Consider the following 27736-nt stretch of genomic DNA (forward strand, 5'->3'; position numbering starts at 1 on the left):
TCCCTTACCTCTTTCCCCAGAGGCATCCCGCTACCCAGAGCACAGGTCAAACCAATGACTTTAGCCACAAAAGTCTTAAAAGTCAGATACTCCTTGAGAACAACTCCTCTTAGTATCGTCTTCATCTCAGGAATACCTGAACCTGAGGTGGTGGAAGAGAGAGAGAGAGAGAGAGAGAGAGAGAGAGAGAGAGAAGAAAAGAAATGCCAGGTGGGATGATGGAGTGCAGAGAAAAGACGAGTTGAAAGAAAGCAATTACGGAGAGAGGGATAAAATGAATAAATGAAGAAGCGCAGGGATGGGAGGGAGGGGAGCTGATTGATTAGCATAAAGTTTTGTGTATGCACATCTCATCAGAGGCGCACTTTACGACTGTCCTGCCTGTAGAGATTCGCAGGACATGTCCTTGGGGCCCTTATTGTGCACTTCAGCCAATTACACGAGTCAAACACAGGAAATGACTGTGAATCAGTGAGATGAATACATGTTGGTGCATAAATGGGATGTATGTCTTACCAACAGCCTGAGGCGCCAGTATCTGAGTGAATCCTGCAGAGAAAGTGATGAGCACCACTGGGTAGGAGACCCAGGCGATGTACTGCAGAAGCATGTTGCTGTCCAGGCCACCGTGCATCCATTTCTGTGCTGCACAGACACACAAGTAAGTCATGTCATCTTGGTATAAATCAGCAGAAACCCAGACAACCTGCATCGCTGCTTCTTGCTTCTTGCTTCTTGCTTGTTGCTTCTTGCTTCTTGCTTTGTTTAATTTTTTTTCTCTTTGGGGGATTTCCGAACTCTGCATTGGTCGGCATGTTTTAGTCACCTTTTGGAGCTTGAGGGCCTCTGATTCAAGCATCTTTAAATTCTCTTGAGAAACAAACAAACAAAGAAAACTTGCAGGAAAAGAAAGCCTCATTAAGTGGAAAATAAACCAAAATATTATTTTATTGAAGGACTAAAAAATAACTTTTTTGGGTACAGTGCCACTTTACAATAAGGCTGGCCTTATTGTAAGGGGAGCCTCAAGTAAATAGTAAACTATTTACTAGATGGTTAGTAAATGGTTTATAGATATATCATTAATTAATCCGTAAACACATTATATCCCATTCATAAGTATTTATAATGCCTTAATTAAGGAAGGGCAAGAGACAAAACTGAGCATTTTGTGCTTACAAGGTAGTAACTTAGTCTGAAATGTTTAATATAAGCAACTCCAAATGAGATATATAGCTGAACAGATTAGATTTACTATTTGACAAGAAATCTGTCAGTTTTGTCTTTTGCGTGGCTTTGATTAAGCAAGTTTGCCCTTTGTTTGTTTAAGCCCAACACAGAGCGTGAACACCATGGTGAGATATTAAGAGGTGTCTGAGACCTTCAGAAACAAGACTGTGGCTGTTGATGAGTCCAATAAGGGTTTTTGAAGTGGTGTCAAAAGTTCACTCTGAGAGCAGACTGCAGGATCCTAAAGAAAGTCTACAAAACATTAAAATTTAATGTAATCACAGTTTCTTGCAACAGTTAGGAAAGAGCATACCTCCACAACCAGAAAAAGACTGGAAGTTTAAACTTGATGGTAGCTGTGCAATGGGGAAACCAAGCTAAAGACCAGGACTTCTGTAATGAAGTTATTTAGATAAATTAGTCTTAAGCTGAATTATCTAAACAACAGAATAGAGGGGATGTTTGGCATTAAACAAATACAGGATTCAGGAGAGGAACCCCATACCAGCTGTGAAGCACGGAGCTGAAAGTATTATGGTGTGGGAATATTTTGCTGCAGCAGGACTTCTCCAGCCCACCAGCATAGAATCCACCATGAACTCTACATTGTATTAGACAATACATAAGGCAAATGTGATACTAAAAAAATTAAAGCTTGAGCACTCATGGACCCTACATGACACTATCAGGGTCAGCAGGGGTCCATCAACATCAAGCAAGCATACTGCTGGCAGAAGAGCTTAGCTACTTTTTCACTTAATTCGAGATAAGGTCAAGTGGAATCGTCTCTATCCAGCTGAACCCTGCTGATCAACAGCCTGTGGTGGACACAGCCTACTGAAAAGTTAGCTTTTCAAACTCATACCGCGCAAACGAGTCCAGTCTCTTTCCACCTCATGCACTGCCGGTAACAAACCCAGGAAGCTCAGTTACACTACTGATTAAAGGGTTGGAGTCACACCCCACAGCAATACTTCTTAGGTTGCTGGAGGACATCACAATCTATTTTTCTCACTCTGCTGAGTTCTCCTACTGTTCTCCAATTTGCATTATTTGTTGTTATTTCAACTTTTTGTTATCTGTCTTTTTTCTCTTCATAGTAGGTACACCTGGTCTAGCATCCTGTTAGCTGTGACATCATCCAGGGGGGCAGATCATCTGCTATTACTCTCTAACATAGAAGGCATTCCTGGGTCAATGTGTGCCTCCATGCTTTTGTGTCTCCGCTCCGTCTTCTCTAACCCCCAGTCGGTCGAGGCAGATGATCGTTCACACTGAGCCTGGTTCTGCTGGAGGTTTTTCCTTCCTATTAAAGGGGAATTTTCCTCTCCTCTTTGCTTCACGCATGCTCAGCATGAGGGATTGCTGCAAAGCCATCAACAATGCAGACGACTGTCCACCGTGGCTCTTTCAGGAGGAGTGAATTCTGCTTGTCAAGACTCGATGCAATCTACTGGGTTTCCTTAGATAGGACATTTTTGGACCAATTTGTATGAGTTGATTGAATTTTACTTTGTAGAGAGCCTTGAGATGGCATGTGTAGGCACTATATAAATAAAATTGAATAGAGCGCTAAGGAATGCCCATCTGTCTGCCAAACTGCTGGAGTCCTCACACCGTGCAGCGGCGGAAAGTTTATTAACTTACTGCATAACTGTCCGGTTTGGGAACTGTTCAGCAGCTGACAGAGCGGCTCTCTAGGGGGATGGTTAAAACTGCTCAGGGTATCATTGACCCAAAATGGGCTTCAACATGCAAGAAACTCCTCAAACATATCGCACCTAGAGGTGAAGAGAGGCACACTTTCTCGGACTGTTGTCATAAACTGGTAGATAGATAAAAAAAAAAACCCTTCCTACTGAAGACATTTTCACTAAAGGTGTAGGTGACACTGAGTAAAATGCACTCAAAATGAAGAAAATTTTTCAGAGGGGCAAAATATTATCTGTCTCTGAGTAAATTTTCTTCAATTTGAGTAAATTTTATGCAAACAAATTTACTTTGTAGCTACTAGGGGAAAGAGTTACCTAACCGTGTCTTCTGTCAGAATATATATTTTGTTTGATGAGAAAAAAATATTTTTAACAATCTAATTTATTTTCCAGAATCAAATATTAGTGGAGGAATTAAAAAAATAACTAAATATTTAACAAGGTGCCCTAATTTATAAGGCTCAATTTAGAAGTGGTCTTTGCTACCTGCAGATTTTCTGGACTAAAGGGTGAAACTAATTTACTTGTTCTTGTTCTAAGAAGTTGTACTAAGAGTGAGAGATACAATCACAAAGTCCATAAATATCATTATCATTGACTATTTCACTATGTATCAAAACAAGAACTGAATGCAAAAGTTTTAACTTATTGTGGATTTTCTTTCAGCCACACAGATTCAGATAAATGCAGGCACCCTCAGAAATATTGGATATTTCATAGGTGTCAATAAGTCTCTGGCATAATTCTGGTTCGATATTTGACCACTTTTCTTATCAGAATCAGTAGAGCTCATTTGAGTTCATTGGTCTCCTCGTTGATGGTTTCAAAGCACAAGGGGTGCGATGTTCCAAGGAACATTTATCCAAATGTGTTAGTGGGGCCGTTTGTTTGAAGCTGTGTATCTATTGGTTTGACCTTGTGTAATTTAGAGAAGAGGCCCAATAAATTGTAAGTTGTCACCCAACCAAAGTTGTATGTTGCATAATCTTTGAATCCTGAAAATACAACAGCTCAGAAGAATCTTTAAAAGACCCCCAAATAATATGACACTTTTTTTCCCCATGGTGATCACTGCCACCATGGGCTCCTCTGGGAGAAAAGCCCATTCTTCAGTCATTAAACGGATGTCTTCTTCTGGCTCCCTGTCTCTTTCCTACCTTCTTGGCAGAAGGCGATGGCATAGTCCATGACCCAGCTGACCAGAGCCATGAGCAGTCCCAGCAAAATGAGGAAGATCCAGTCCTCTCCCATCCGTGAGATCAGGAACTTCTGGCAGCGAGATGCACATACTGAAGACACCAAACAAGAAAGAGAGAAATAAATCACTGGACAAGTTACCTAAAAGGAGGGACAAAACTTCACCGAGAGGCGTTTGCAAAGATTGAGACAAAAAAGGGGGTTCTTTCGCTGATGACCTGCAAATAAAAGGGGGAACCCCGGGGTTCCTCATTTACAACAGCAGAAAAAAAAGTGTTGAACAGGTAAATATTTTTCTCGGTTTGGATATTTCTAATTTTTCAATTGGCAAAGAATTCACAGCAGCTTTTGGCGACAACCCAAGTAATCCTCCTATTAAAAGGGGACAAAAAAGGAAATCAAAGCAAATTAGTCATATTTTTTTGTTTATATGCAATAAATTTTTGTAAGTACTAACCAAATCAGAAATTGCGAAAAGGCATAGAAAGCCAAGAAACCAGGGGAAAATCTGTCAGTATTCAGAAAACATCCCTGCTACCATGTACAAATCAATATCACCTTTTTTTGTATGATCGTTTCCAAAGTTTTGCGCTGGATGCATTTTGAAGTTTTCATTACCAAGAACGACTGTCGACAAAATATTCAATACATTTCTGTTTGCTTATTGTTTTTGACATCTGGTGTAAATTTTATGTCAGTGCAAACATTGGAAATATTTAAATTTAGAAAAGCATTGATGTATTTAACACCTTTTTAGAACATTATTAATAGGTGTCGGAAAAAAACGGCATAGAGAAGAAGAAAATAAATTCACAAAACACTGTCAAGGCCAACAGAGCTTGGTTATTATTATTTCTGTTATTATTATTTTGGTCGTTGCTGTTTTTTTTTTTTTTTTTTTACAGTTTCGTGTTGTGAAATCCTGGATACTCGCATTCAGATTTTCTGTGAATAAGCTGTTGTGCTTTGAGGCTGAAAGTGTGAAAACAGATTTGTCCTCTTTTAACAACTGCAAATGAACCAACATTTTTCTAAAGCATCAACAGGATCCAAAACTCCAGAAAAACAAAACTATTAAACATGATAAACATGAAGAAGTGGAGAAATTAAATTCAGATTTAAAAAGAGAATACATTTCCACTCTGTAAAATAGTATGACTCAGTGTAATTTCAAAGAAGCTCTCATCAATCACTTCGTCATTAAGCTATTAACAGATCTTTAGACAGGGAACTTTATGGGAGACAGAGCATCACTTAATCAATATGCTCTTAAAATGTGTAAATATAGCAGTGAAATAAAGCTAGGTCATAGTTATAAGCTTTATTACAATACAATCTATAAATCTGAGCTAGGTCAACTAAAAGAAGCATCACTGGACTCATTTCCTCACGCTGGTCTGTTAAACACAGCCAAAGCCTGGAATTCACTTCAGTATCCAGAGCATTCATAGATGTGGTCTTCCCTAGAGAAGATGAAATGTGCCACTAACGCGCAGAAAGATCCACATTTCCTAAAACTGCCTCAGTCAGGGTGCCATAAACTTATTTCTTTTGTTTAAATGCCCTGTTTAAATTTTAAAGGGGAAATCTGACGGCATAGAACAAAGAAAATGGTGAGAACAAAGCATGTGTGAATAAAATTTAAGTCAGGACTAAAAGCAATACATGAATGTTCAGCAATCTTATTTTTCAACCGGCCATGATATAATGGTTGGCCAGACTTCATCAGATTATCATTAACCCTTTCCTAAAGTGATTTCTGCTTAATCTGATTATTATTTTATCTAACGTACAAGGGTGAAAAGGGCCAGCAGTTCCCCCTTCTGACCTCTTTTTAGGTCCACTTTCACACCAGACAACCTAGGAGAGGCTCGTTGGGTCTAAACGTCTTAAAGTGCTATTTTATCGCTGTAAAATGTGCTTCTATGGTTATAGCACAGCACGCCTCCCTGGCGTAATCAGGATTTGAACCCATGTCCCCCATTTTAAAGTCACAAACTCAGGCTACCACGCCACCACAGAGGGACTGATATAGCAGGTTAACGGGGGCTAGAAGGCAAAAATAAGTTTCCTATAAAAAATGGTAAGGATGACGCATTCTTCAAAAAACAATTGTAAAAAATTCAAAGCAAATGTAAGTTTTGAGTGGCCTTCCTCGGTCTTGCAGACATTGTTTGCAATTTGTTGTCATTTTGAAACCATACAGGAAAGTCTTACTCATTGGAAGAAAAATAGAAGGAAGTGGGGGATGTTTGCAAACCTTTGCAAAGTACTATAGATTTTATTAAAATGGGTTTGCTTCGAGAAATCTTTTAGAATGGATTAAAAAGGCCTCAGGCTAAAATCTCGCAGGTGGATAAGATGTGACACAATTCCAGTTTGCTGTAGCTACATAGAAAGTAACAGTTGTAAAAGTATTCACACCTGTTAATTTTTTCAACAATTTATGTTACAGCCAGAAACCTTCAAGGTATTTTATGATAGTGTTATGGGACAGATGTAAACTATTACCTAATTGGAAAGTAGAAGTAGCATGATACAATGTTTAATGTTTTTGTAAATTTCAAAATGAGAAGCCTTCATTTATATTTACACCCCTTCACTCTGATACCTCTATTTAAAATCCTGTGTAACCAATAGCCTTAAGAAGTGAAAATCAGTAAATAGAGTATGCATGTGATTGCTTTAATTTAAGTATAAATCCAGATGTTCTGTGAAGGCCCAAGAGCTTTGTTAGAGAGTATTAGTGAATACCACTAAGACAAAGTAACAAATTACACAGGACAGGAATAAGGTTAGATTTAAGTGAGTATAGAGTTGTATCCTAGAGGACTACTCAAGTCATGATCCAAAAATATTAAGGGTAATGCACAACTGCAAACCTACCAAGACACGGTGTTCCAGCTACACTGACAGGCCAGGCAGGAAAACCATCAATCAGAGAAGCAGCCAGCCTGCTAATTCTGGAGGCGCTGCACAGAACCACAGCTCTGTCAATTATTTTAAGGTATGGACTCCCCAAATCTACATAGAAAAGAGCCGAGACATGTCATATTACCCTGTAAAAACATTAAAATACCATTAAATAGAAAGTCCACGGTGGTGGCAGCATCATGCTGTGGGGATGCGGTTCTTCAGGAAGAACAGAAAGCTTGATCGGAGTTGATAGAAAGGTGATCCTGGAAGTGACTGTAAAAGTCTCGAGACAGGGATGGAGGTTCACATCCCAGGAGGAAAACAACCCTTAAAGGTTTAATATATCTGTGTTGACTCCAAGGCCAGATTTAACTGTGAAATATGTCGCCACAGCTGAAAACTGTAGTTAGCGTTAAAGTTACCGCACCCTGTCGCCGATTAAACAGCTTCTGGGACCCCAGTTCTTTTTACCTTAAGCAAACTCCACTTGTTGCATAAAAGTTGTGAAGGAATGACGCTCCGAAACAGAAAAACTACACTTTAACATATTTCATCTAACAACGCAGAGGGCTGTTTACAGCTTCACTACTGGACTCTCATTCATAAAACAATGTGAGACGGGCAAACCTCTCACTTACATCAACTTATATGGTTCAGCAAAGACCTGACCCATGATTGATCGATTCTTCCCACGTCGTCTTTGAGATACGTGTCACTGTTAGCCCGCCTCCAGGGATATCCACGCGTCCGCTCCGCCACGATATAACCGTCCATCTGTTTATGCATGCCACATCTGTGAAGTCCTTGGCAACCCCCGAGTTATCTGCTGTTTCCCTGTTCACTGCTTTCTGCTGCTATAACCTCATGATCACATTAGTAAATTTAAATAAAATTAAATTTAACCGAGCTGGAGCTACTTTTAAAAAGAAGAATACGCACCACCATTTTCAAATATTTGCTTGTACAAACGACGTATACTTCCACTCTGTTGTGCACGACTATGTGTTGTTCTGCTGCATAAATCCCTTTGAGGTTGTGGGATGTACCTAACAAGAAGTGCAACACATGTTCACCTCTGCTTTTCTATGTTTAAGAATACATTATTATTCTCTGAATGACATCAATCATGTCAATATATGCAGTTTTTACTCCAGCAAGTATTATTTTTTTTTAAAACAAGCTTTCAGAAAAGCAAAAATGTTTAAAGGACATGTAAAAAAAAAAGAAAAAGAAAAAAAAGAAAGACTTCAGCTCCCTTTTGGTGAATGAAGGCGTCAGAAGACAAGTGGTTATAAAATCTCTAAGGGTGAAAAAAAAAAAAAAAAAAGACACAACTGTGTGTTTGACAAGCCAAGACGCCCAGCAGCCAGGCCACCTGCTGAACAGACAGCTGCCAACAGAGGACGCACATGCGCGCAGGGTAAACACGCAAACACTCACAAGCAGCTAGCGCAGCAGAAGTACACACACACAAGACACCAAGCTGATGGGCAAAAAGAAAAAAATATTTTCAAAGATAAACAATTGTGACCATAATCGGCTGCCATGTTTTCCGAGTTAAAATTTCTCCGTTCAGAAGAGCTGGTGACATTTCCAAAAGTGTTTATTCCTTCCACACACACACCCATTAATAAAGATGCTGGCATTATGCCTTGAAATGAAACCATCAAAGAAGATATTAAGCACCCAGCACTACCTTCAAGTAATTCATTAACCCTTACATTAAATCTTAATGTATAAAAAGGGATTCAAATTGTAAGAAAAATAAAAAAATTGATATACATGTCCCTGCTTCTAAAATAAAATCGCCCCCCACCCTTTCCCCCCAGTCCTCACAATGTTAGTCGTTCACAGAAACACAGCGTCTGGCACCTGCAAAGCCTCATATTTCCGTGTTCATGTTGGCTCGCTCTCGCATCCGCAGACTCATGGCATTCGCAGATGTCTTCTACCCCCCAAATAAAGATCACCCGCAAAGTCAGACAGCATTTCAATCTCTCCTGGCCCTGCACAGCCCTCAGCGGATGCCGTCATTGGAATAATAAAGCACAACCCTGAAAACACAGGCTTTATTTAGGATCTTTGGAACCTTTTTCCCGCACGTGATGGCACTGTACGCACTGTGACACGTAACACACCTGTACGCATAATCCAAAAACTTAAGGCTTGAGTCACATCAGCCATAAATATCCTCCAAAATTCCCTTTGGGGGTCGAAATGCATTCAGTGAGGTACGTGTTTTTTTTGCTCTCCACTCTGACAGGCACCGGAGCTTTTGGCTTCGTGTGTAGGCCGCCTCGTTCAGAAGCTGCAGCCGCTGATCTGAAACGAGGCTCTCTCACACTTGAAGTCCATCACCCACAGAGATGCCGCTCCCACACAGATGCATGAGAGGAGAACACTGAAACGCCCACTTCCACTAAACCCAGAGGAAGCCTCTCTGTGTGTGCGGTTACCTAAGAAGACAGCGGCTGGGCAGCGTTCTCTGTAGATGGATCTAAAAATACAAACACCTCTTGATCCACGGGCAGACAGAGAGCGCAAACATACAGTATCGCTGGCTGCTGATTCCGGGGAGTGGATGTTTTAATAGGACTGCTTTAAAAGGGAGCGAGAAAGGTTGGACTGGGATAGTGTAGTTTTCACCCGAGGTGCAATCCATCACACTTTAATCAGACCACTAAAGTCACAGGGGACAGGATCAGAAATTGATCCTGGAGAGCAGTTAAGCTGGTTTAGTCATAAACACCTTTTTCCTACACGAACAAGTTTTAGCAAGCCTCATTAAGTTAAAAAAGGAAAAGAAAAAGAAACTTTGCGACCCCATACAGGTGTCAAACTCAAGGCCCGCCAAGGTAAATTATCCGGCCCTCAAGAGCCAAAAAAAAAGGGCATATCATGTCATAAGGTAGAGGCATATATCCTCATAAAGTGGCTAAAACTGTGCCTCCTGTAAGTGTAACTCACCTCAATATCAACTATTTTTGCAGATAAACTGTACAAACTGGGCCTGAGGTGCTACTTTTATGTTACTGTGTATTTTTTATATTTCTATGTGAACTGGAATGAAATTATGTAATGAAAAGTCTCATCTATATATGTGCAACCGGCCCTTTTAATGACTTCATGACACCAAATTGGCCCCATATAGAAATAAGTTTGACACCCCTGCCATAAGGGATCGCGAGGGTTGCTGGTGCCTATCTCCAGCTGTCAATGGGTTAGAGGCGGGGTTCAACCTGGACAGGTCGCTGGTCCATCACAGGGCAACACAGAGATAAACAACCATTCTCACACACAATCACACCTAAGGAGAATTTAGAGAGTCCAATTAACAATTATTAATTGTCATATTTTTGGATTGTGAGAGGAAGCCGGAAGACCCGGAGAGAACCCGCGCATGCACAGGGAGAACATGTAACCCCCACTCTGGAGAAATAGCTCCAACAGATACCTGGAGAAACATCAGACATCTCAGTCCAGAAGAGCACAATCTTAGGAACAACTAAGATCCTAGCTGTTCCTAAGATTGTGATAGAGATACTGGTAGAGGATCTGGGCTGCTCAAGAATATGAGGGGCGGGTGAGAGAGAGCAGTTTTATACATATATATATATGTATATATATATATATATATATATATATATAGATAGATAGATAGATAGATAGATAGATAGATAGATAGATATAGATATATATATAGTTATATATAGATAGATAGATAGATAGATAGATAGATAGATAGATAGATATAGATATATATATAGTTATATATAGATAGATAGATAGATAGATAGATAGATAGATAGATAGATAGATAGATAGATAGATAGATAGATAGATAGATAGATAGATAGATAGATATAGATATATATATATAGTTATATATAGATAGATAGATATAGATATAGATATATATATGGAAGAGCAGGTGCTTATCTCCAGTGGTCAATAGGCAAGAGGTGAGGGTACACCTTAGACAGGTGACCCGTTTATTACAGGGTAACAAAGACACACACAACCATGCACAACCATGCAAACACATATACCTGTAGGGCAAATTAGAGTGAAAAAATAACCTACCACGCATGTTTTGGACTGTGGGTGTAAAACTGGAATATTTTGAAGAAAACTGCAGACTAAGCTAAGCAAATATTGTGAAGTTGTGGAGAAACTAACAAATAACAATAAACTTTAGCAAACTGCTACTTCTTTGATTGGTCGGTTGACTTAGAATACAAAATGCTATTAATTTCTAGATGGATTAAATATCAAAACAGCAACGTTAAAACCACAATCTGAAAAAGTTACAAAGTGCTGGAGAAAACACCTTTTTAATGTTGCTTTCTGTCTTGTTCTCTGCTGCATATATCTGTAAGAAGATCCAAATAAGACTTCTCACCCCCCCCCCCCCCCCCATCAAACAGATAGGAACACTGCAGATACAGCCTATGCACTTTTTATTTTAGTATGCTGTGGCTGTAACCTAGTAAGTCCCCCAGGACTGTGATATTTGAGATTCTTCTCTCATATAGAATATTTCTTATAGTCAAAAAGAAGAAACTGTGGAGACGCAGAACTGCAGACAAAAAAAAAAAAAGAAAGCCTCTTTTGCACTTGACAATCGGGTTTTTGTTCCTTCTGTTTAGAATTAGTCATAATTTCAGCAGGGCACAATGTAGGCATAGAATGCATCCATTAATTGTCAAAATATGCCAATAATTAACATGCTTCAATAGCTCAACTATGAATATTTTTACACAGGTTAGCTACAAACACATTTACACATTGTGGTCAAGTTTAAGATGTGTAGCATAATATGATGCAGATAAGGAGAGCTGGTGGCATCAAGAACTAAAATCTATGGGGTGTTTTTTTTCTTTTAGAAAACATCTTTGTTATGGAGCCTCCTGCTGCCTGTCACTCCATTCCAGCCTGAAGTGAAGCTCTCTGGCAGTGCCACGCCCTTATCCGCCTTCAGCTGAGAACAGGAGACATAGAAATAATCTGACAGCACAGATCAGAGTTCAAATCAAACACACACACACAAAGTAAAGTATTCCCCCCCCCTCTCCAACCCCCACACCCACAAATTGCCAAACCCACCGTGACCCACTGGCAGCCAGCAGAGGGTGCACACATTGAGGCCGCCCTTGTTAGCTGCAGCTTGTTGCTCAGATCAGTCACTTTTAATCTCGCTCACATCCTTCCCTGCTCCCTGATGCCAGGTAGCTGCTCCGCTTTCACTTCAAGGAGTCGGTGTTTTCACACAGCTTCTCGTGTCTCTCGGCAACAAAAGGCCGCCGCACACACGCCGCACGGCCAGCACAGCGCTGGTCTGACCTTCAGGGGTTTCCACACGGGCACAGTTTTTTTTATTTTTTTCATATGAGGTTTTGGGGCATGATGGACCGTCCGTACTTACGCTGGCACTTTGCGCAGGGGTCTTTCTCGTACTCCAGCAGGTCTGCGGTGCGACTTCGGACGCTGGTGTTCCTTCTCAGACCCCCGCCGTCCCGCATCCCTCCATCCCGCAGGCGGGCCGCCTCCTCCTTGGCATACACACCCAGCTCCTGGGTGTACCGCCCATACATCTGTCGATACATAACACAAAATAAACAATCACCTCAGTGCAGGTAATACAGGTGGGAGGCTGAATGACTCAGCAGGGGTCGTGATTGAACACTTGACATCTCACGGTAGGACAGCAGGCTTATATAAACAGCATGAAATTTAAGCCTAAAACTGAGGCTAAATAGTAGAGAGAGACAAAAGATACACGACTTAAATCACCAGTCCGTTGTTAAATTAATACTTAAATGGTTTTGTTTAAAACAATACCAGCGAGCTTGAAATTGTCAGTAAAGTGTAAAATGTATGTGTAAGTTTTTTTATTTTTGTTTCAATACACATTGGGGAAACTGTACATTCTGTGCTGAATCAAAAAATGATGAACACGATGGTTCTGCTCTGGGGAGGATTTCGCAAAAATGAAAAACATTACAGACAACCCTGAGCATCGTCTTCATCAGACTGTCGTACAACAACAGTGTCTTCAGTCAGAGGCTTCGCCAGAGACAGACCGCTACAGGAGATCCTTCCTGCCATCAACATCTACAACAGCTCCGTGAAGAAACTCCATTTATGTCAATTATGATAAGATCTAATTTCCCTTTGGGATTAATAAAGTATGTTTGAACTGAATCTGTACAAAGTTTGTTATCTTTCAGCAGACAGTAAAGCAAAAATAATGATAGGCTGCTCAAAAAATAGCAGGGTGTGCATTTATCTCCACAAACGCATATATTTAGAAAATGTTTTCGTATAACTTGAAAAATAAGTGAATATTTGCACTATTTAGCTCTATAAGGACAGTTTCAGAGAACTGCTCCACATCTGCGGTGCGTGGAGTCGACCAGCTTTTGGCAGCTGTGAGCAGGTATTTCACGATCATTGGATCTGGTTAGTGACAACTGTTTCCATGATTCCTGAATAAAAACTGAAAATACAAACATACTTTTGATAACAATAATACTAAGAGTATATGAGCACATCCATAATTATTTCACAGTTTAAATAATTATTATGTATCCAATAAATGTGAAAATACTTTAGCATTTTTTTTTTTGTTTAATACATGTCAAAAGCATATACAATTATTTAGGTTTCATATTTAATATAATCATTTCACTTTTCAGTGTTGCAGAAATGTAAATGTATTTTATCTGTCAGCCTTGTGTCAGTCAAAGTTAATGGGCGGGCCTGATAATGCTGTGGACAAGATGACAGGCCGGTGGAGTTGCTGTGCAGGTTAATTAATTGGATGTTAGGGCTGTTTGACGAGCCAAAGTGAAAGCTCAAATTAGTGTGGTAGACTGTGGCAGAGGAAACCTGAAATATATAAATAAATGTTGAAATATTTACATGAGTTATACATTGTAATTTAAATTAATGACTGATAAAAAAATATGTGTATTCAATAAGCTGTTGACATATTTTAAATAATCATAAAACATAGTCTTTAATATAATTATTCAATTCATCCTTACATGATTCTATATTTATATGTTCTTGGACTTAATGATTTTTCTCCCCAACAAGTCCAGTTGCTACTCTCATCTCCAAAGAAGACAGCAAATCCACAGATTTTCTTCTTCTTCTTCTTCTTGTGGAGTTTTATGGCGGTTGGCAACAAACTTTAAGTAGCATTACTGCCACTTACTGGTATGGAGTGTGGTTCTTAATGGTATATATATATATATATATATATATATATATATATATATATATATATATATATATATATATATATAAATCTATACATATATCAATCTATCTATTTATATGTACCTTAATATTCCCTTCATTTATATAATTCTCTCCTTCTATAATCAAATTCTATGATATAAATTAGTTTTCTTTAAATATTGAATAACTATTTGTAAATGTTTACTCCCCAAATGCTTCCTCAAAATATCTAATAAATTAATCTTTTACTTAATACATTTAAACTCTTTCCTCATATATCTTCTTTCTCTTTCATATTTATTGCATTCTAATATAACATGTTCTACTGTTTCATATTAATCCACAGAGCTCCTTCCTCTTCTTGATTTTATTGGCGGTAGGCAAACCAACTCCACAGAGCTTTAACTCATCAGTCCTGAAATGAGTTCCCAGAAATAAGATCCACCTGTCCCATCCCAGCTGATTAACCCTGCAGGTCTGTCACACATTGGGCTCCTGATGGGGGAGGCGGAGCTTCAAGCGCAGCCGCTCCCACAGTCAGCTGTGTATAAAAGCTGTGACAGAGCAGCATGTGCTATAGCTGTAGTTCTGGCTAGAGTTTAGTTCCTAATACTGCCATGGAGTTTTTCAGGTGTCTGTTTGGCGTCGCTTTGATTTGCGGCGTTTCTGCTCAGACGTACTGGATGCAGCCGCCACAGAGACACCAGCTCTCTCCTTCCTTCCAGAAGCCTGAGCAGCAGTCCAAGGTCCCTCCAGCTCTGCCTCCGTTTGATAAATGTGTCTTGGAAGAGGCTGAGAAGATCCAGTGTGGGACTCCAGACATCACTGTTGCTCAGTGTCAAGACATTAACTGCTGTTTTGATGGGCGCCAGTGCTACTATGGGAAAGCAGGTATGTCTCTAATTTTTACTTTTTTATTTTTTTAAACATGTCAGCACCTGAAGGCTTAAAATGAATGGCCTTATTTTTACCCAGTAACCGTCCAGTGTACCAGGGATGGGCAGTTCGTGGTGGTTGTGGCCAGAGAGGCCACTCTGCCACCCCTCGACGTCAGCTCAATCAGCATGCTGGAGTCAAATGACGTTCTCTGTGGACCGGTTGATGGCACCTCTTCCTTCGCCATCTTTCAGTTCCCTGTGACAGCGTGTGGAACTACACTTAAGGTTGACAGACCTCCTATCATTAATAATTTAGTCCCCTGTTTTTCAACTCTGCTTTAAAACTGAATTGAAACTGTGAACATCAAGTTGTATTGATGAGGAATGTCCTTGCATTACAAGCTGACTATTGTTACCAGCTGCGATTGTAAATGTGAGCACTTCTAAATATTTTGGTCCTATGATTTTAAACTCTTAATGTATTGTCATTTGTAGCAGAATGATGAGGGCTATGTGGTCTATGAGAACCACATGGCCTCTTCATATGAGGTGGGAATTGGCCCAAAGGGATCAATCACCAGGGACAGCCATTTTGAGTAAGTTCAACCTGTCAAGTCCACTTTGAGTATGATAACATCATTACTGCCACCCACTGTCAGGAGTGGGTGGCAGTAATGTGCAAACAAATCACTTGCCTATAGGGATGCCTGGCTTTTTTTTTTTTTTTTTTTTTTTTTTTTTTTTGTCTTCTTGAGGGGGTGTGGTGGAGGGTAGTAGAGGTCTTGTTTTGCCTTCATAGGAGACACTTAAAACTATACTTGCATAACATCTTGACGTTGCAAACCTTAACTCAGGTTGGTGTGATTAGACCTTGTCCTGAAGCTGTGATGAGTAAAGACTTGTCAATTTCTAGCTAGCCAGACTTCATTGGGCTTTATGTGTATACAATTTAGCAAAGCGGTGGATTAACAGAAGGCATGAGTTGTTGCAGGCCACTGAAATTCTAATGTAATTTTTTTTTTTTTTTTTTTTTTAAATGAGACTAAGGTGTAGAAAAGTTTATTTGAAAGCACTTTCTGAGACTAGTTTATCTCTTTAAAATTGGATGCAGACTATACACCAGCTGCCTGTAGGTGAACCAAGTCTTGCAGGCAACCCTGTGGTCCACAATAAACATTCAGGATGAAATGGGGAAAACATTGTTAAACCCTTAATATATTTTTGACATGTGCCAAAGAATTCATGTCAAGCTGCTGAAATCTGGCGGTAGCTTGAAAGATGCTAACGTTTAGCAGGAATTTAAAACGCTCTCTCCCTGCAGATTACTCTTCCAGTGTCGGTACTCCAGCACAACAGTGGAGGCTCTCGTCGTGGAGGTGAACCCTGTTCCTCCCCCAGTGTCTGTTGCTGCTGCAGGACTCCTGAGGGTGGAGCTCAGACTGGGCAACGGCCAGTGTTTCTCCAAAGGCTGCCTTGAGGGTATGCGGCATTAAAATTGCTCGTCCAATATGAAACCTGTAAACGTAACCAAACTGCTTTGCTTACAGAGGTGGCGGCATACAGCTCCTTCTACAGCGCATCTGATTACCCAGTCACCAAAGTGTTGAGAGAACCCGTTTATGTTGAGGTCCGTCTTCTGGGGAGGTCTGACCCAAATATTGTCCTGAACCTGGAACACTGCTGGGCCACTCCAACCCCAAACCCTCAAAGTGTGCCACAGTGGGACCTTCTGGTTGATGGGTATGGAAATGGGTTAATCTTGACAATTGGCTTTCCTTGCACTCGCTAAGTATGCTGTCCTTGTATGCAGCTGTCCCTACCATGATGACCGATACCAGACCACAGTGATTCCTGTGGATGGCTCTTCTGGCCTGGAGTATCCTTCTCACTACAAACGTTTCATCAGCAAGATGTTCACCTTTGTGGCTTCAGATACCTATAATCATCAGAAAGATACAGTACGTATGACTGCTTGAATATCGTAATGAAATCCCCCCCCTGTAGCTGCTTGTCCAGGATTGACCCTTGTGCCCCCTACTTTCAGGTGTACATCCATTGTGCAACAGCTGTGTGCTACCCAAGCAGCACAGACTCTTGTGAACAACAATGTCACAGGCAAAGTGAGTATCCTCTGCACTTTGGCTCTTTCTTCCTCTCCAATTATACTTGGAAAGAAAGCATTCTAGAATAAACTTATAACCACCAAGCTTTGGAAGATGTTCCTACATGCCTCACTGCAGTAATCTTTATATATATATATTTTTTTTCTTCTGCTCACAGGAAGAGCGGCAGTGGAGAAGGTCCCCTCAAGCCAGAAAGTCCTGGTTTCTAGTGGTGAAGTTATTCTGTCTGAGACGGCCACTGCAGCTCATCAGAGATGATCCACTCACTGTCACATGAACTCTTTTAATAAAGATCGCTAAAGGTCATGTTTGACTCTGCATTTTTAATTCCCAAACTGTTCAACTTTATGAAAAAGCAGCTAGCTGGTCATTGAGGAAGTGTGGTTTATACCTAAAAATCCTAAGGTTGTGTTATCTGTACAACTGTTGCCAACGAGTAGCACTCACTGAGCTATATTATACACTGGAGTTCTAATGGCCCGCTGTTAGAACGAGTCGCTTTGAAGCCACCATATTGGTACTCCCTATTTTCCCCCAGTAACTAGGGAATATGTGCGCTACAGTGTCAGATAAAAAGTATATTCTTTTATTTATTCCCCCCCCATGTTCAGAGGGGCTTAAAATGTCAAATGCCATATACTTATGTTCAAAAACTATCAAGTACTGAGTCATGTGCTGAAATATTTTGCATCTTATTCATTTAAATATACATTTATAAAATACAAAAACATTTATATATGAATAACATGTAAAATATTTCAGCACCTAATTTACTAGTAGTTAATAGTGTTACATCCACTGACTGTAGAATTGCCTATAAAATGTTTTCACACAACCAGAAAACTGCTGCTTGTTGCAACCAAATCCTATGATTTGGTTCTGTGGGAGTAGCAAGATGGCGGCCAGTAACTTCAGTTTTATGGCTAAATCAGCACTCCAGTATATTATATAGCTCAGTGGTAGCACTACAATAACTTCCCTATAAATCCAGGGAGTCTTGGCTTGACCAGATTCTACTTGGCAAAAGATTAAACTTGAGCTTCAATGCTGTACACCAATTGTGGCAAAACATGAATTGCTTCAGTTCATGTAGAGACCTATAGGTGAATGAGGTCAAATGTTGGCGGCACTGCACTTTTTTTTTTTTTTTTTTTTTTTTTTTTTTTAAACTGACTTGCCAAGCAATGTCTTTAAAGTTGACAACCTAATTGGGGACTTCAGTCTTTTATTGTACAGGCATGATCTCTACACCCACAGGGGTGTGTACAATTACAGACTCTTGCTCAGAAACCCTCCTGCTTTACTACTGTGCTCCACCTCCTTGTTTCCCCTGCCTGTCTCATTGAGATGGGCATCACGACTCCTCCAGCCTAACTCTCTCTGCTTGCATGAACACGGGGGAGGAGGGAGACCAGAGCAGCCATAAAGGCTGTCTGAACACAGGCCTGTGCTGATCTCATTTGACTTTTAACTATGCTCTGTTGGAAGGTCTCAAGGTAGCTATGCCTCAAAGTACATGGCAACATTCTTAATCTGGCATTTGATGTAGAATTAATAGCAGCTCCTCTGGCATAGCACACCTGTGAAGTGTGTGTGTGTGGGGGATGGTCTTACTACTGGTTAAAATTATCTATACTGAGTAACAGATCCATTTGAATGGGCAACTTTAAAGTTAGCCAAATGTCACTTTTAATTTAAAGGCCAGTCTGGGAATTTGAAAGTCACATGTCCCATTTTCATTAGGCTTTTTTTGTTTTTTTTCCCCCCAAAATTTCTTGCATGTTCCAAAAATACTAGTGTATTGACTTCAAGACCAATGTGGGTGTATGGTTTGTCTTATGCATCTCTGCACTGGCGACCTGTTTAGGGTGTACCACACTTCTTGCACAATGACCAGTGGAGTTGGACACCAGTCTCCCTTAACCCTGCATGGATAAGCTGGTATAGATATAGAAATGTTGGCTCCTTTCCAACCCTGACATGACCCAATATTACTAAGCTGCACATAAAATGTAACTAAAAATCAAATACTGAGTTTTTATTATATTGGTTTGCAGGTTTGATACAAAGTCTTGCAATTCTGTTGTAAGAGATCTACATGTCAACATATGAAACCAGCTGAGTTTGAGGGTATTACACAGTGAGTTGTCAGGTGTGCAGAATCAGGAAATATTAGCTTGACTGGACAATGCCAGCCCATTAGAAAACAGAAATCCAATAGCTTTCACACCCCATGATGTGGATTCCACTTTTTACTCTGGACACTGTTGCTGATTTAAAAAAAAAAAAATACTTTTGAGGAAGCAATGTAAAACGGTTTTAATGCATGTTGAAACATGACTGCAGTTTATTAGGCTCTGTTAATATGGGAGAGAGGAAGACCTTGACTAGATAACAGGAAGGCTGAAAGATGTACTGCAAAGTTGCTCTGTTTTAACCCTTTGAGCCTTAAACTTCAAGAAATTCCCTCCTTAATCGGATTCAAATGAATCAGTTCCAGATTGATAAGGTGCAGAACCAGAGTGCTACACACTTTCAATCTGGCTGACCAGGTTAGTGTTTTAGTTCTGCTGTTGACACCCACCAGGCTTACTGCGCTGATTGCTACTACATTAGGATACACTTCATATTTATTTTGTCTTTGGCTTGGAATATTAGTCATACCCGTTTACAGCATCTACTCTCACGTGCGTGGTGGGATGTTGCCTCTGCTCCGAAAATATATAGTCAGTGTTAGCTAACAGCAGAAAGACAAGCAAACATATTTTCAATGCTTCTCTTTCTGCGTTATAGTTCCCTAAAAAGAAATCAGAATCAGCTAAATAGACTTGCCAGGTCAAAGCTTCACAAAAACAGTAGATTAAAGATCCGTCACAAAATTGTCATTGAAGCATGTCTGGAATTTACATTGAGTGGGAAACCCCACCAATGTGGCAAATGTTTGAAACAAGTGTTGCTGGTATGGAGAAAATCCAGTGAAAGAAGTTACAATGCTGCCCATCTCCAGCGGCGGGCACCCAAATGCAAACCATAAATAACCACAGTTTAGAGGACATTTTCACTTCATCAAATAGAATCCTCAAAGCTGTCAGACTATTTCCAAAATTAAATGACCCATATCTTCCAGCGTCTGCAGATCACAAGCAATGCAGAGATCTGCAGTAGCGTTTTCTGGTGACTAGCATTCATAACATTTTTTCCCCATCCTTGGAAAAAGCATATGGATTTTTATTTTTATTTAGTTTTGTATTTTGCACAAACAGTTCTTTACCGAGGCACATGCTACAGCAGAGACACACAGGCAGACATCAGCAAACTCCCGTTAGAAGTACAACGAGAGCCTGTTTCTCACGTGGGCCTGTGTAAAAGCAGTCACAGGCCATCTGGAGCACGCATCGGTCAGTTTTTATCTCAGCATAGCACTTCATATACTGGACATGTAGCCCTAACTTATGGAAATATTTCCTTTATACTGCATGAGAATATAGGCATATAGACAGGGTGTCAAAAATGTTGGATGGGTTGGTCTGGGAATATAGGAAAACAGTTTTAATTTTACAATTAGCAAGCAGCACATGTTGTTGTGGACCAGGCGAGACAATCGATGGGGGCAAATTGTCATATAAATTTAAATTTCAAACCCGTTTAAAGAGAAATAGGCAGCAACTTCAGAGTCTATCCAGAGCTTTAGTCTTGTCACATCATAACCACAAACCTCCTTGTGACAGACTAAAAATAAGCACAGCATACTTGTGAAGAGGAAGGAGAGGTGTACAAGGTTTTGCCATTTTTAAAACTTTTTTTTTTTAAATAAAGGAAACAACAAAGGGTAAAATGTATTTGTACTCATCCCCCTGCACTCTAAATAAAACCCAATAGAGCCAATTACCTTCAGGCGTTAGCTAATTAGTAAGCAGAGTCCTGTATGAAGCATTAGTGACCAAATGTCCCCTGAGAGAACCGTTCAGTCCACGATCTGATCTGAAAACTGGTAGGACAACTGCAAACCTAGTCAGGCCTGGCCGCCCAGTTACACGGACGGGCCAGGTGAGGAAAACATTATTTGGAGAAGCAGCCGAGATCCATGGGGTTAAATATAGAGGAGCTACAGAGATCCAAAGCTCAGGAGGGAGAATCTATGGAGAGGGAAAGCAAGACTGCACAGCCTCCTGAGCACGTGGTGGTGGCAGCATCATGCTACGGGGTTGCTTTCCTTCACCAGAGACGGGGAGGTTAGAGTTAATAGGAGGCTGGATGGAGCTAAGAACGGCACAGGTCTGAAAGTGTTAGAAGCTGCAAATAAACCTGAGACTGGTAGAAAGGTTCTGTATGCAAACAGGATAATGAACTCAACATACAAGCAAAGCTACAAAGCAATTTCTTAACTCAAAGAATATTTATGGGCTAGCCAGTTTCAATTCCAACTGAGAATCTGTGTTAAAAACTGATGTTCACAGCCACTTTCCATTAAATCTGTCTGAGCTTGAACTATTTTGCAAGAACGAATGGATAGAAAAAAAAATCAAAAGCTGGTAGAAACATGTGTAGACCAGCAGATGTAACATCAAAAATAATAAACATAAATAAATAAATGGTGCTTCCAAAAAGCACGGACTCAGCTAGGCTGAATACAAACACGTTCCGTACTTTTCTGATTTTTATTTGTAAAAAAAAAAAATAATAATTTTCCTCCCACTTAACAATTTTGGAAAGATATTTTTACTATGTCCCCCTGACAATGGAAGTTATCAAACAATCTGATACCTGTTCTGGAGAAGCTGGTCAATGTTGCCATCCTCTACTGACAGCGCTAAAGAACCATCAAAGAATAATAGCTGATATAATAACACATATAAGTAGGATATTTGAAGAAATACTGAGCTATCCGACACTTCTTTCGACACAGATCTTTCACACAGTTGAAATGTCGACTTTTGGACAGACGAGCCGGCATCCAAAATGATTTCTGACAAAAACATGATGCAACGCGCTACAGACCGAAGATGAAAAGAGACCCGACTGTTCGGGCAGCAGGTCTGAAAGCCAGACTCTTTGATGCAAGCCAGTCCCCGCTTTGATGGCAGAAGTAAGGCAGAAAAGCACACAGACGGATCTTGAGTTCATAACTTTTTCAAGGTTGCCTTGAAAGCACAACTTTCCTGAAAATACGACTGAAAACACGTTATTGCACTTTTTATGTGTGATAATGTTGTTAAAAGAACAAATTAATATGTTTTCATAAATACTACAAGGTTTCTGAGGCAAAACAAGGTGTATTCCAATTAAACACATTCAAGTTGAACATTTATAGAATTTATTTTGATGGATCCAAAATCGACTCATTCAACAACGCTTTTGCTTTTGTTTTGGCCACGCAGCTCTTTAGCTGCTCCGTGTCTGAAGACGCTCTGACATAAGCGAGGAGGCGAGAAGTGAGCAGCTAACCTTTCAGCCGGCAGAAAGGCTGCCGTTCCTCCCCGAGCCACGGGAAACTGTTGATTCTTTGCAAAAGCCAAAAAAACCACCACCTTCTCATCTGGTTACTTTACAGGTTTCCTCTGCGACATTCAGAACGTCTAAAGGGCGCACAGGCTGACCTTCAGATGCTGACTCAGCTCTTCATATTAGGAGGGCTGAAACAATGTTGGCTCTGGTTTCTGTGTTGGAGGACCGTCCGTGGAAGAGAAGCTGGTGAGTTTTTTGTTTTGGCTCCGAGCTTGGAAAATATAACACTCGTGGGGAGCATGACTGTTCTTTTGTTGAGAAAACCTTTAGCTCGTTTCATCAAAACGAGGAGCCGGAAACGGGACTACGTTAGCTCACTGCCTCTCTGTAATGCATCTTGATTCAGATTTCCCATTGCAACCTGCATTAGTTGCTTAATAACTGCCTGTAAAAGTGTCAAACCATCTCTTATTTCCTTAAGCAGCAAGATTTTCTGGTAATTTCTTGGTTGGCTGCTCTTCTGACTTTCTGACGGTCTTTTTTAGACCTTTGCTGCTCTTTCACAGCAGAATGTCTTCAAAGCAACATTTCTGTGTTTGCTTGTAAACCAGGTACTTAAAGAGCATTTACGCCTTTTTTTACAGATTTGTCCCATCATTGCTTTTTCACACACTTTAAACCCAGAAATTGGTTGGGCCACGCTTGGTTAAAAAGAACAGCTATAAAGTGTTTTACATCAGTCTTGACAGAACTGTCCTAACTCTGCGTGGTTTCGGAGCATTAGCGTCAATGCAGCAATATTGTTTCAGGCCATGCCGTGACGATTTCATCACATTTAATAACCTCCTGCATTTTGAGGTGCTTTGGATCATTTTCCTGCTGTGCTGGAGTTTAATGTCAGCAAACGATTTCAAGGATATTTCTTTTTTCAGTGTTTTTTTTTTTTTCTCTTCTGTGACTTCTTGGATGAGTAGTTGATACTTGAGAAATTTTGGCTCGGAAGGGTCTTCATTGGAGACTCTCCACGCTGTCATGTTGTCTCCATTTGTTGAGGAACTGAAATTCCTAAGCCTAAGGAATAACTTTGCAGCCCCTTTCCAAACAGATAAATATTAGTTTGTTTCTCATCTGTTCTATAATAGCTTTAGATTGGGGCGTCATGTCTTGATTTTCGAGACCTTTTAGCCTACTTCACGTTGTCAGAAAGTTTCTATTTTCATGATTTCTTTTTACTACAGGTCTGGTAGTAATCCTGGTGGTGATATTGTCCTTTTGTCCATCTATTTAAAAAGTAGGACTGGACGGTATGGCCAAAACCTATATCGCCATATATTTCCTGATTTCGGTTGATACAATATAATTCTAGCAATATAAACAAAATAAAAGCCTCAGAAAGACTGCCAAGAATGCCCACAACAGATGCCTGTACAAGGCTATGACAATTATTTTGCCATATTTACAAAACTCCTTCATTGTAACATTTTATGAATTTGCTTAAAACTTTGCTTAAAAAATAACTTGGATTTAGAGTAAACTTTTTTTTAAAGACACAATTTTTTTGTCTTTTCTTTGCCACATATCTATACTAAATACTTTTTTTAAAACACTCTCAGCATTGCAGGGACTTTGGCAAACATCGTCTTACACTAACACGGTTATTCATATTTTTTTTCCTGCCAAACTTACTACTTCTCTTTCCTTATTTGTAAGTGCGGCTTATGCAATATGAACCCATTCTGTGTTTTAGCCAGAGGCTGCAATAAATGCCTACGTTTAGGCTACACAAAGCACTTCAAATATTCCCACAGTTGACATTAGATGATATTTCATAAGAACGTTTTAGCCCCTTAAAATGTGTTCGTGTTTTTATGTCAGTTTTGTTTAAACTGCGAACAGTTCAGAACTGTAGAAGTCGTGAAATTTGCTTTTACAGTTGAAACCAGGGGGATTTTTTATCTCCTTGTCTGACATTAAATCTGTGCTGTTTGGACAAAACGTAAAACCTCCATGCGTCTCAAAACTGTATCCAAGCACTAACCAAACTTGTGAAGGTCTGCAGCTAGCTTCGCAAAATCTTGGCTGTTTTATTTTTATTTATATTCCCACAATGTCAAACAATTAATTGAGGTTTTGTCTCAAAATTTATATATTTCCATCTCTTAAATATGCTATTGTTAATAACCATACGGCATTTTTTCTTATGTTGTAAATAAACTCTTCAGGTACACGTGAATTTCCTCACTGTGAACAAATAAAGGATCTTTCTATTTTACACCTTTACCCTCATTTAACTCACATGCTGTCAATAAACTTATAAGAAGCTCACAAAGTGATTACATTATCTGGGGTTTCCACATTGTTTAAAGGTAAAGCATGAAAACATCTAAAATAATAAAAAAGCTCTAGAGAGATATAGTATACATCTGGTAAGACTAACCTAAAACTGTCATGGTTGAGTTTTGGTTTGGCTTTGTTTTTCTGTTACTTTCATTTTTTCATCTCTTTTGGGTTAGGTTTGACTTTATTTATTGTTAGTTTTCAGTCATCAGTTATTTTCTGTCATTTTTCACTTCACCTCCTCAGCAGTCAGTCACACCTGATAATCATTTACCAGCCAATTAGCCAGACCCTTGTTTCACCTGTTAGTGCTCTATTTAAACCTCCCTCTGCCTTCAGTTCAGCACTGGGCCGTCATCATTCCACACCTCTCCATGCCAGTCCCCGTTTTGCCTTGGAAGCTTTGTTTTGCTCCTGTTGTTAAGGTTAGTCCTGTCAGTCACTCTAAAGACTGTTTGTTCACTGTTTGTTCCTGGAGAGGTTCTGCTCTGTGTCCTGGTGTCTCCAGAGAACTGCTAACTGGACTAGCCATCCTGGAAAGGCTCTGCTCTGTGCCCTGGTGTCTCTCAAGTTCTGCTAACCTGACTAGCCGCCCTGGTGAAGCTCAGCTCTGTGCCCTGGTGTCTCCAATGAACGGCTAACCTGAGTGCTATGAGGCCTGCTAGCCGAGCAGCACCTTGCAAGTGTGGACTCTCTGTCTCCGGGCCGTCAGCTCCTGCCATCACATTCATCCCTGACCTTCTGCAGTCCTGAACCTCCGGTCTTCATCATTCGCCACCCAGCATACTTCCTTCAATAAAGACTCAAACTTTTAGTCCCGTGTGTGCGTCCTGAGTTCATCAGTAAACAAAACCTTGACAAAAACAAGAAACATTTATTCTAAATTAAAGTCAGACAGTAAAGAAAAAAAAAAAAACAATATGTTTGTTTTTTACAGTGAATATCAATATCTGGTTTTAACTGTAACATTTAACCTCAAGGCAACAAACCATAAGGATGAAAACCGTGTCCTAAAGATATGATATTCATAAGAAGTGCATCTTAAAGTAGCAGCTGTAAAATATAGAAATAAAATCATCTGCAGCAGATAGTCTTCTTTCAACGTTCACTTGTCCACCGTTCTTCTTTAAATCACACACTGCACAACATTCTGCCAAGGTTGGAAAACAACAAGTGAAAAAGCAGCCGAAGTCAAAAGAACACCTTCCTGAAAGCCCGAAACTATAAAGAAACGACGACGATGCAGTCTAAAACTTCTGCACTGCATTCTTTTTATGTTATAGCTTCAGACTTTCTCAGTGGCCATGCTTCGGTCTTTTCCGTGTTTCAGCTTGAGTGTGTGCATATGGATGTTTGCCACATATGTCTTTGTAGCTGGAGAGAAGTGCAAGAATAAGAGGGTATAGGGGATGAGCCGAGACACAATGTGGATACCTTAGTTAACACTTATTGTTACCATTCAATCTTTAAGGCATTAAAAAGGCTTAACAGACGCCCAATGTGTTTAGCAGGCACTTTCATTAAAGCCCAATATGAAGGAGGATTTAGATGAGCAACACAGCTTCCCCACTTAGTGAAAAGCTGTTTCAAAGTCTCATCTTTTCCAACAGGAGTACGGCTCCACGTTTCAGGCAAAGTAAAGGGGCAGCAGAGGCCCTAAATGGATTTAAAACCTCGGCTGTTGTAGCTGTATTGCCTCTAAATGGGGCCTGTGAACGACTTCTTCACAAGCAGGAAATATCTTCACATTCTGAGGTTGATCTATCTTTCCAGGAGAAATTTTCCAAGAAGCGTTTTAGTACAGCAGCACTGCGCTGGATCACATGTTGGGTTTTAGAGAGAGAGAGACTGTTCTGCATGTCCGCAGAGTTCCCAGCAAGCAACGCCACCCCCTCCACACATCTCTCGCTGTGTCATATTTGCTAAGTCAGACAATCTGCTTTCTCAGGCTATAGGTTTTGTAATATCTTTGGACTAATTACTGTGTTCAGTTGTTGTTGCTTCAGTCTCATTGTTTTTTACGCTCAGTTTGCATTTTTCAATGTTATCTTTTATTCTGAGCTTTCCGGCGGTATATCGCCGTCCTTGTTTCACAATGCGTTTTCATTTAATGGCCAAACTTAAGCATCCCACCAAATAAACAAAGTGGCTGAGTTAATCTTCTTTAACTAAGTAATACACTGCTTTTGTGACCTTACAATCACATAGTTAAGAATGTTTCATTGGGTATTTATTTGCAATAGACCAACACAAACGCATAGTTGTTTGGAGGAAGTGAAATTATGTATCGATTTTAAAATGTTTTATAAAGAAATCTGAAAAGTGTGGTCTGCTCGTATGTATTCAGCCCAACCACACCAGACCTTAAAAAAAGAAGAAAAAAAAGAAAACCATGTATCATTTACTTCTACTACATGTTTTTGTGTTGCATAAATTCAGATAAAGCACATTTTATACAATTTATACAGATGTAGCTGTAGTGTGGCTCAATGGGAATAAGTCCAAAGGGTTATGAATATGTTTGCGAGACACTTTATACGGGTCTAGGAGAAAATAAAAGTAAACATAAGAAAATTGTCCGTCATACAGCCAATTCCAAGTCGTTACAAAATCATGTATTCAAACGGGACAATTACGGCATGTGACAAAA

At 39.9% G+C, this 27736-nt stretch overlaps 2 protein-coding genes across 3 annotated transcripts in view; one reads left to right on the top strand and one right to left on the bottom strand.

Annotated features, from left to right (window-relative positions):
* clcn2a (chloride channel, voltage-sensitive 2a) overlaps positions 1-27736 on the bottom strand; it is a 67087-nt gene that overhangs the window by 29651 nt on the left and 9700 nt on the right. Inside the window, exons 2-5 of the mRNA XM_036138182.1 lie at positions 12481-12649; positions 4100-4231; positions 517-645; positions 9-142 (exon numbers count right to left, since the gene is read on the bottom strand). Coding sequence (XP_035994075.1) covers positions 9-142; positions 517-645; positions 4100-4231; positions 12481-12649 — 564 coding nt within the window. The remainder of the gene's footprint in view (positions 1-8; positions 143-516; positions 646-4099; positions 4232-12480; positions 12650-27736) is intronic.
* On the top strand, positions 14872-17610 carry LOC105937576 (zona pellucida sperm-binding protein 4). 2 transcript variants are annotated; one of them, XM_012878958.3, is made up of 8 exons: positions 14872-15194; positions 15279-15466; positions 15680-15777; positions 16503-16660; positions 16729-16921; positions 16992-17139; positions 17226-17301; positions 17462-17610. In XM_012878958.3, the coding sequence occupies exons 1-8, from the start codon at positions 14921-14923 to the stop codon at positions 17560-17562; spliced, it is 1236 nt and encodes a 411-aa protein (XP_012734412.1). In that variant the 5' UTR covers positions 14872-14920; the 3' UTR covers positions 17563-17610. The 2 variants fall into 2 exon arrangements, with proteins under 2 accessions (XP_012734412.1, XP_012734411.1); XM_012878957.3 differs by having other exon boundaries at positions 14873-15194; positions 15677-15777.

The sequence above is a fragment of the Fundulus heteroclitus genome, chromosome 6 (genome assembly GCF_011125445.2).
Source record: "Fundulus heteroclitus isolate FHET01 chromosome 6, MU-UCD_Fhet_4.1, whole genome shotgun sequence".
In the NCBI taxonomy this organism is placed as follows: Eukaryota; Metazoa; Chordata; class Actinopteri; order Cyprinodontiformes; family Fundulidae; genus Fundulus; species Fundulus heteroclitus.

Excerpts from the sequence above, each read along its gene's own strand:
- LOC105937576 (XM_012878957.3), top strand. The coding sequence starts at position 14,921 with ATGGAGTTTTTCAGGTGTCTGTTTGGCGTCGCTTTGATTTGCGGCGTT. Across the intron at positions 15,195-15,278 it reads GTGCTACTATGGGAAAGCAG|TAACCGTCCAGTGTACCAGG; the intron begins GTATGTCTCTAA and ends ATTTTTACCCAG. Across the intron at positions 17,140-17,225 it reads ATAATCATCAGAAAGATACA|GTGTACATCCATTGTGCAAC; the intron begins GTACGTATGACT and ends CCCTACTTTCAG.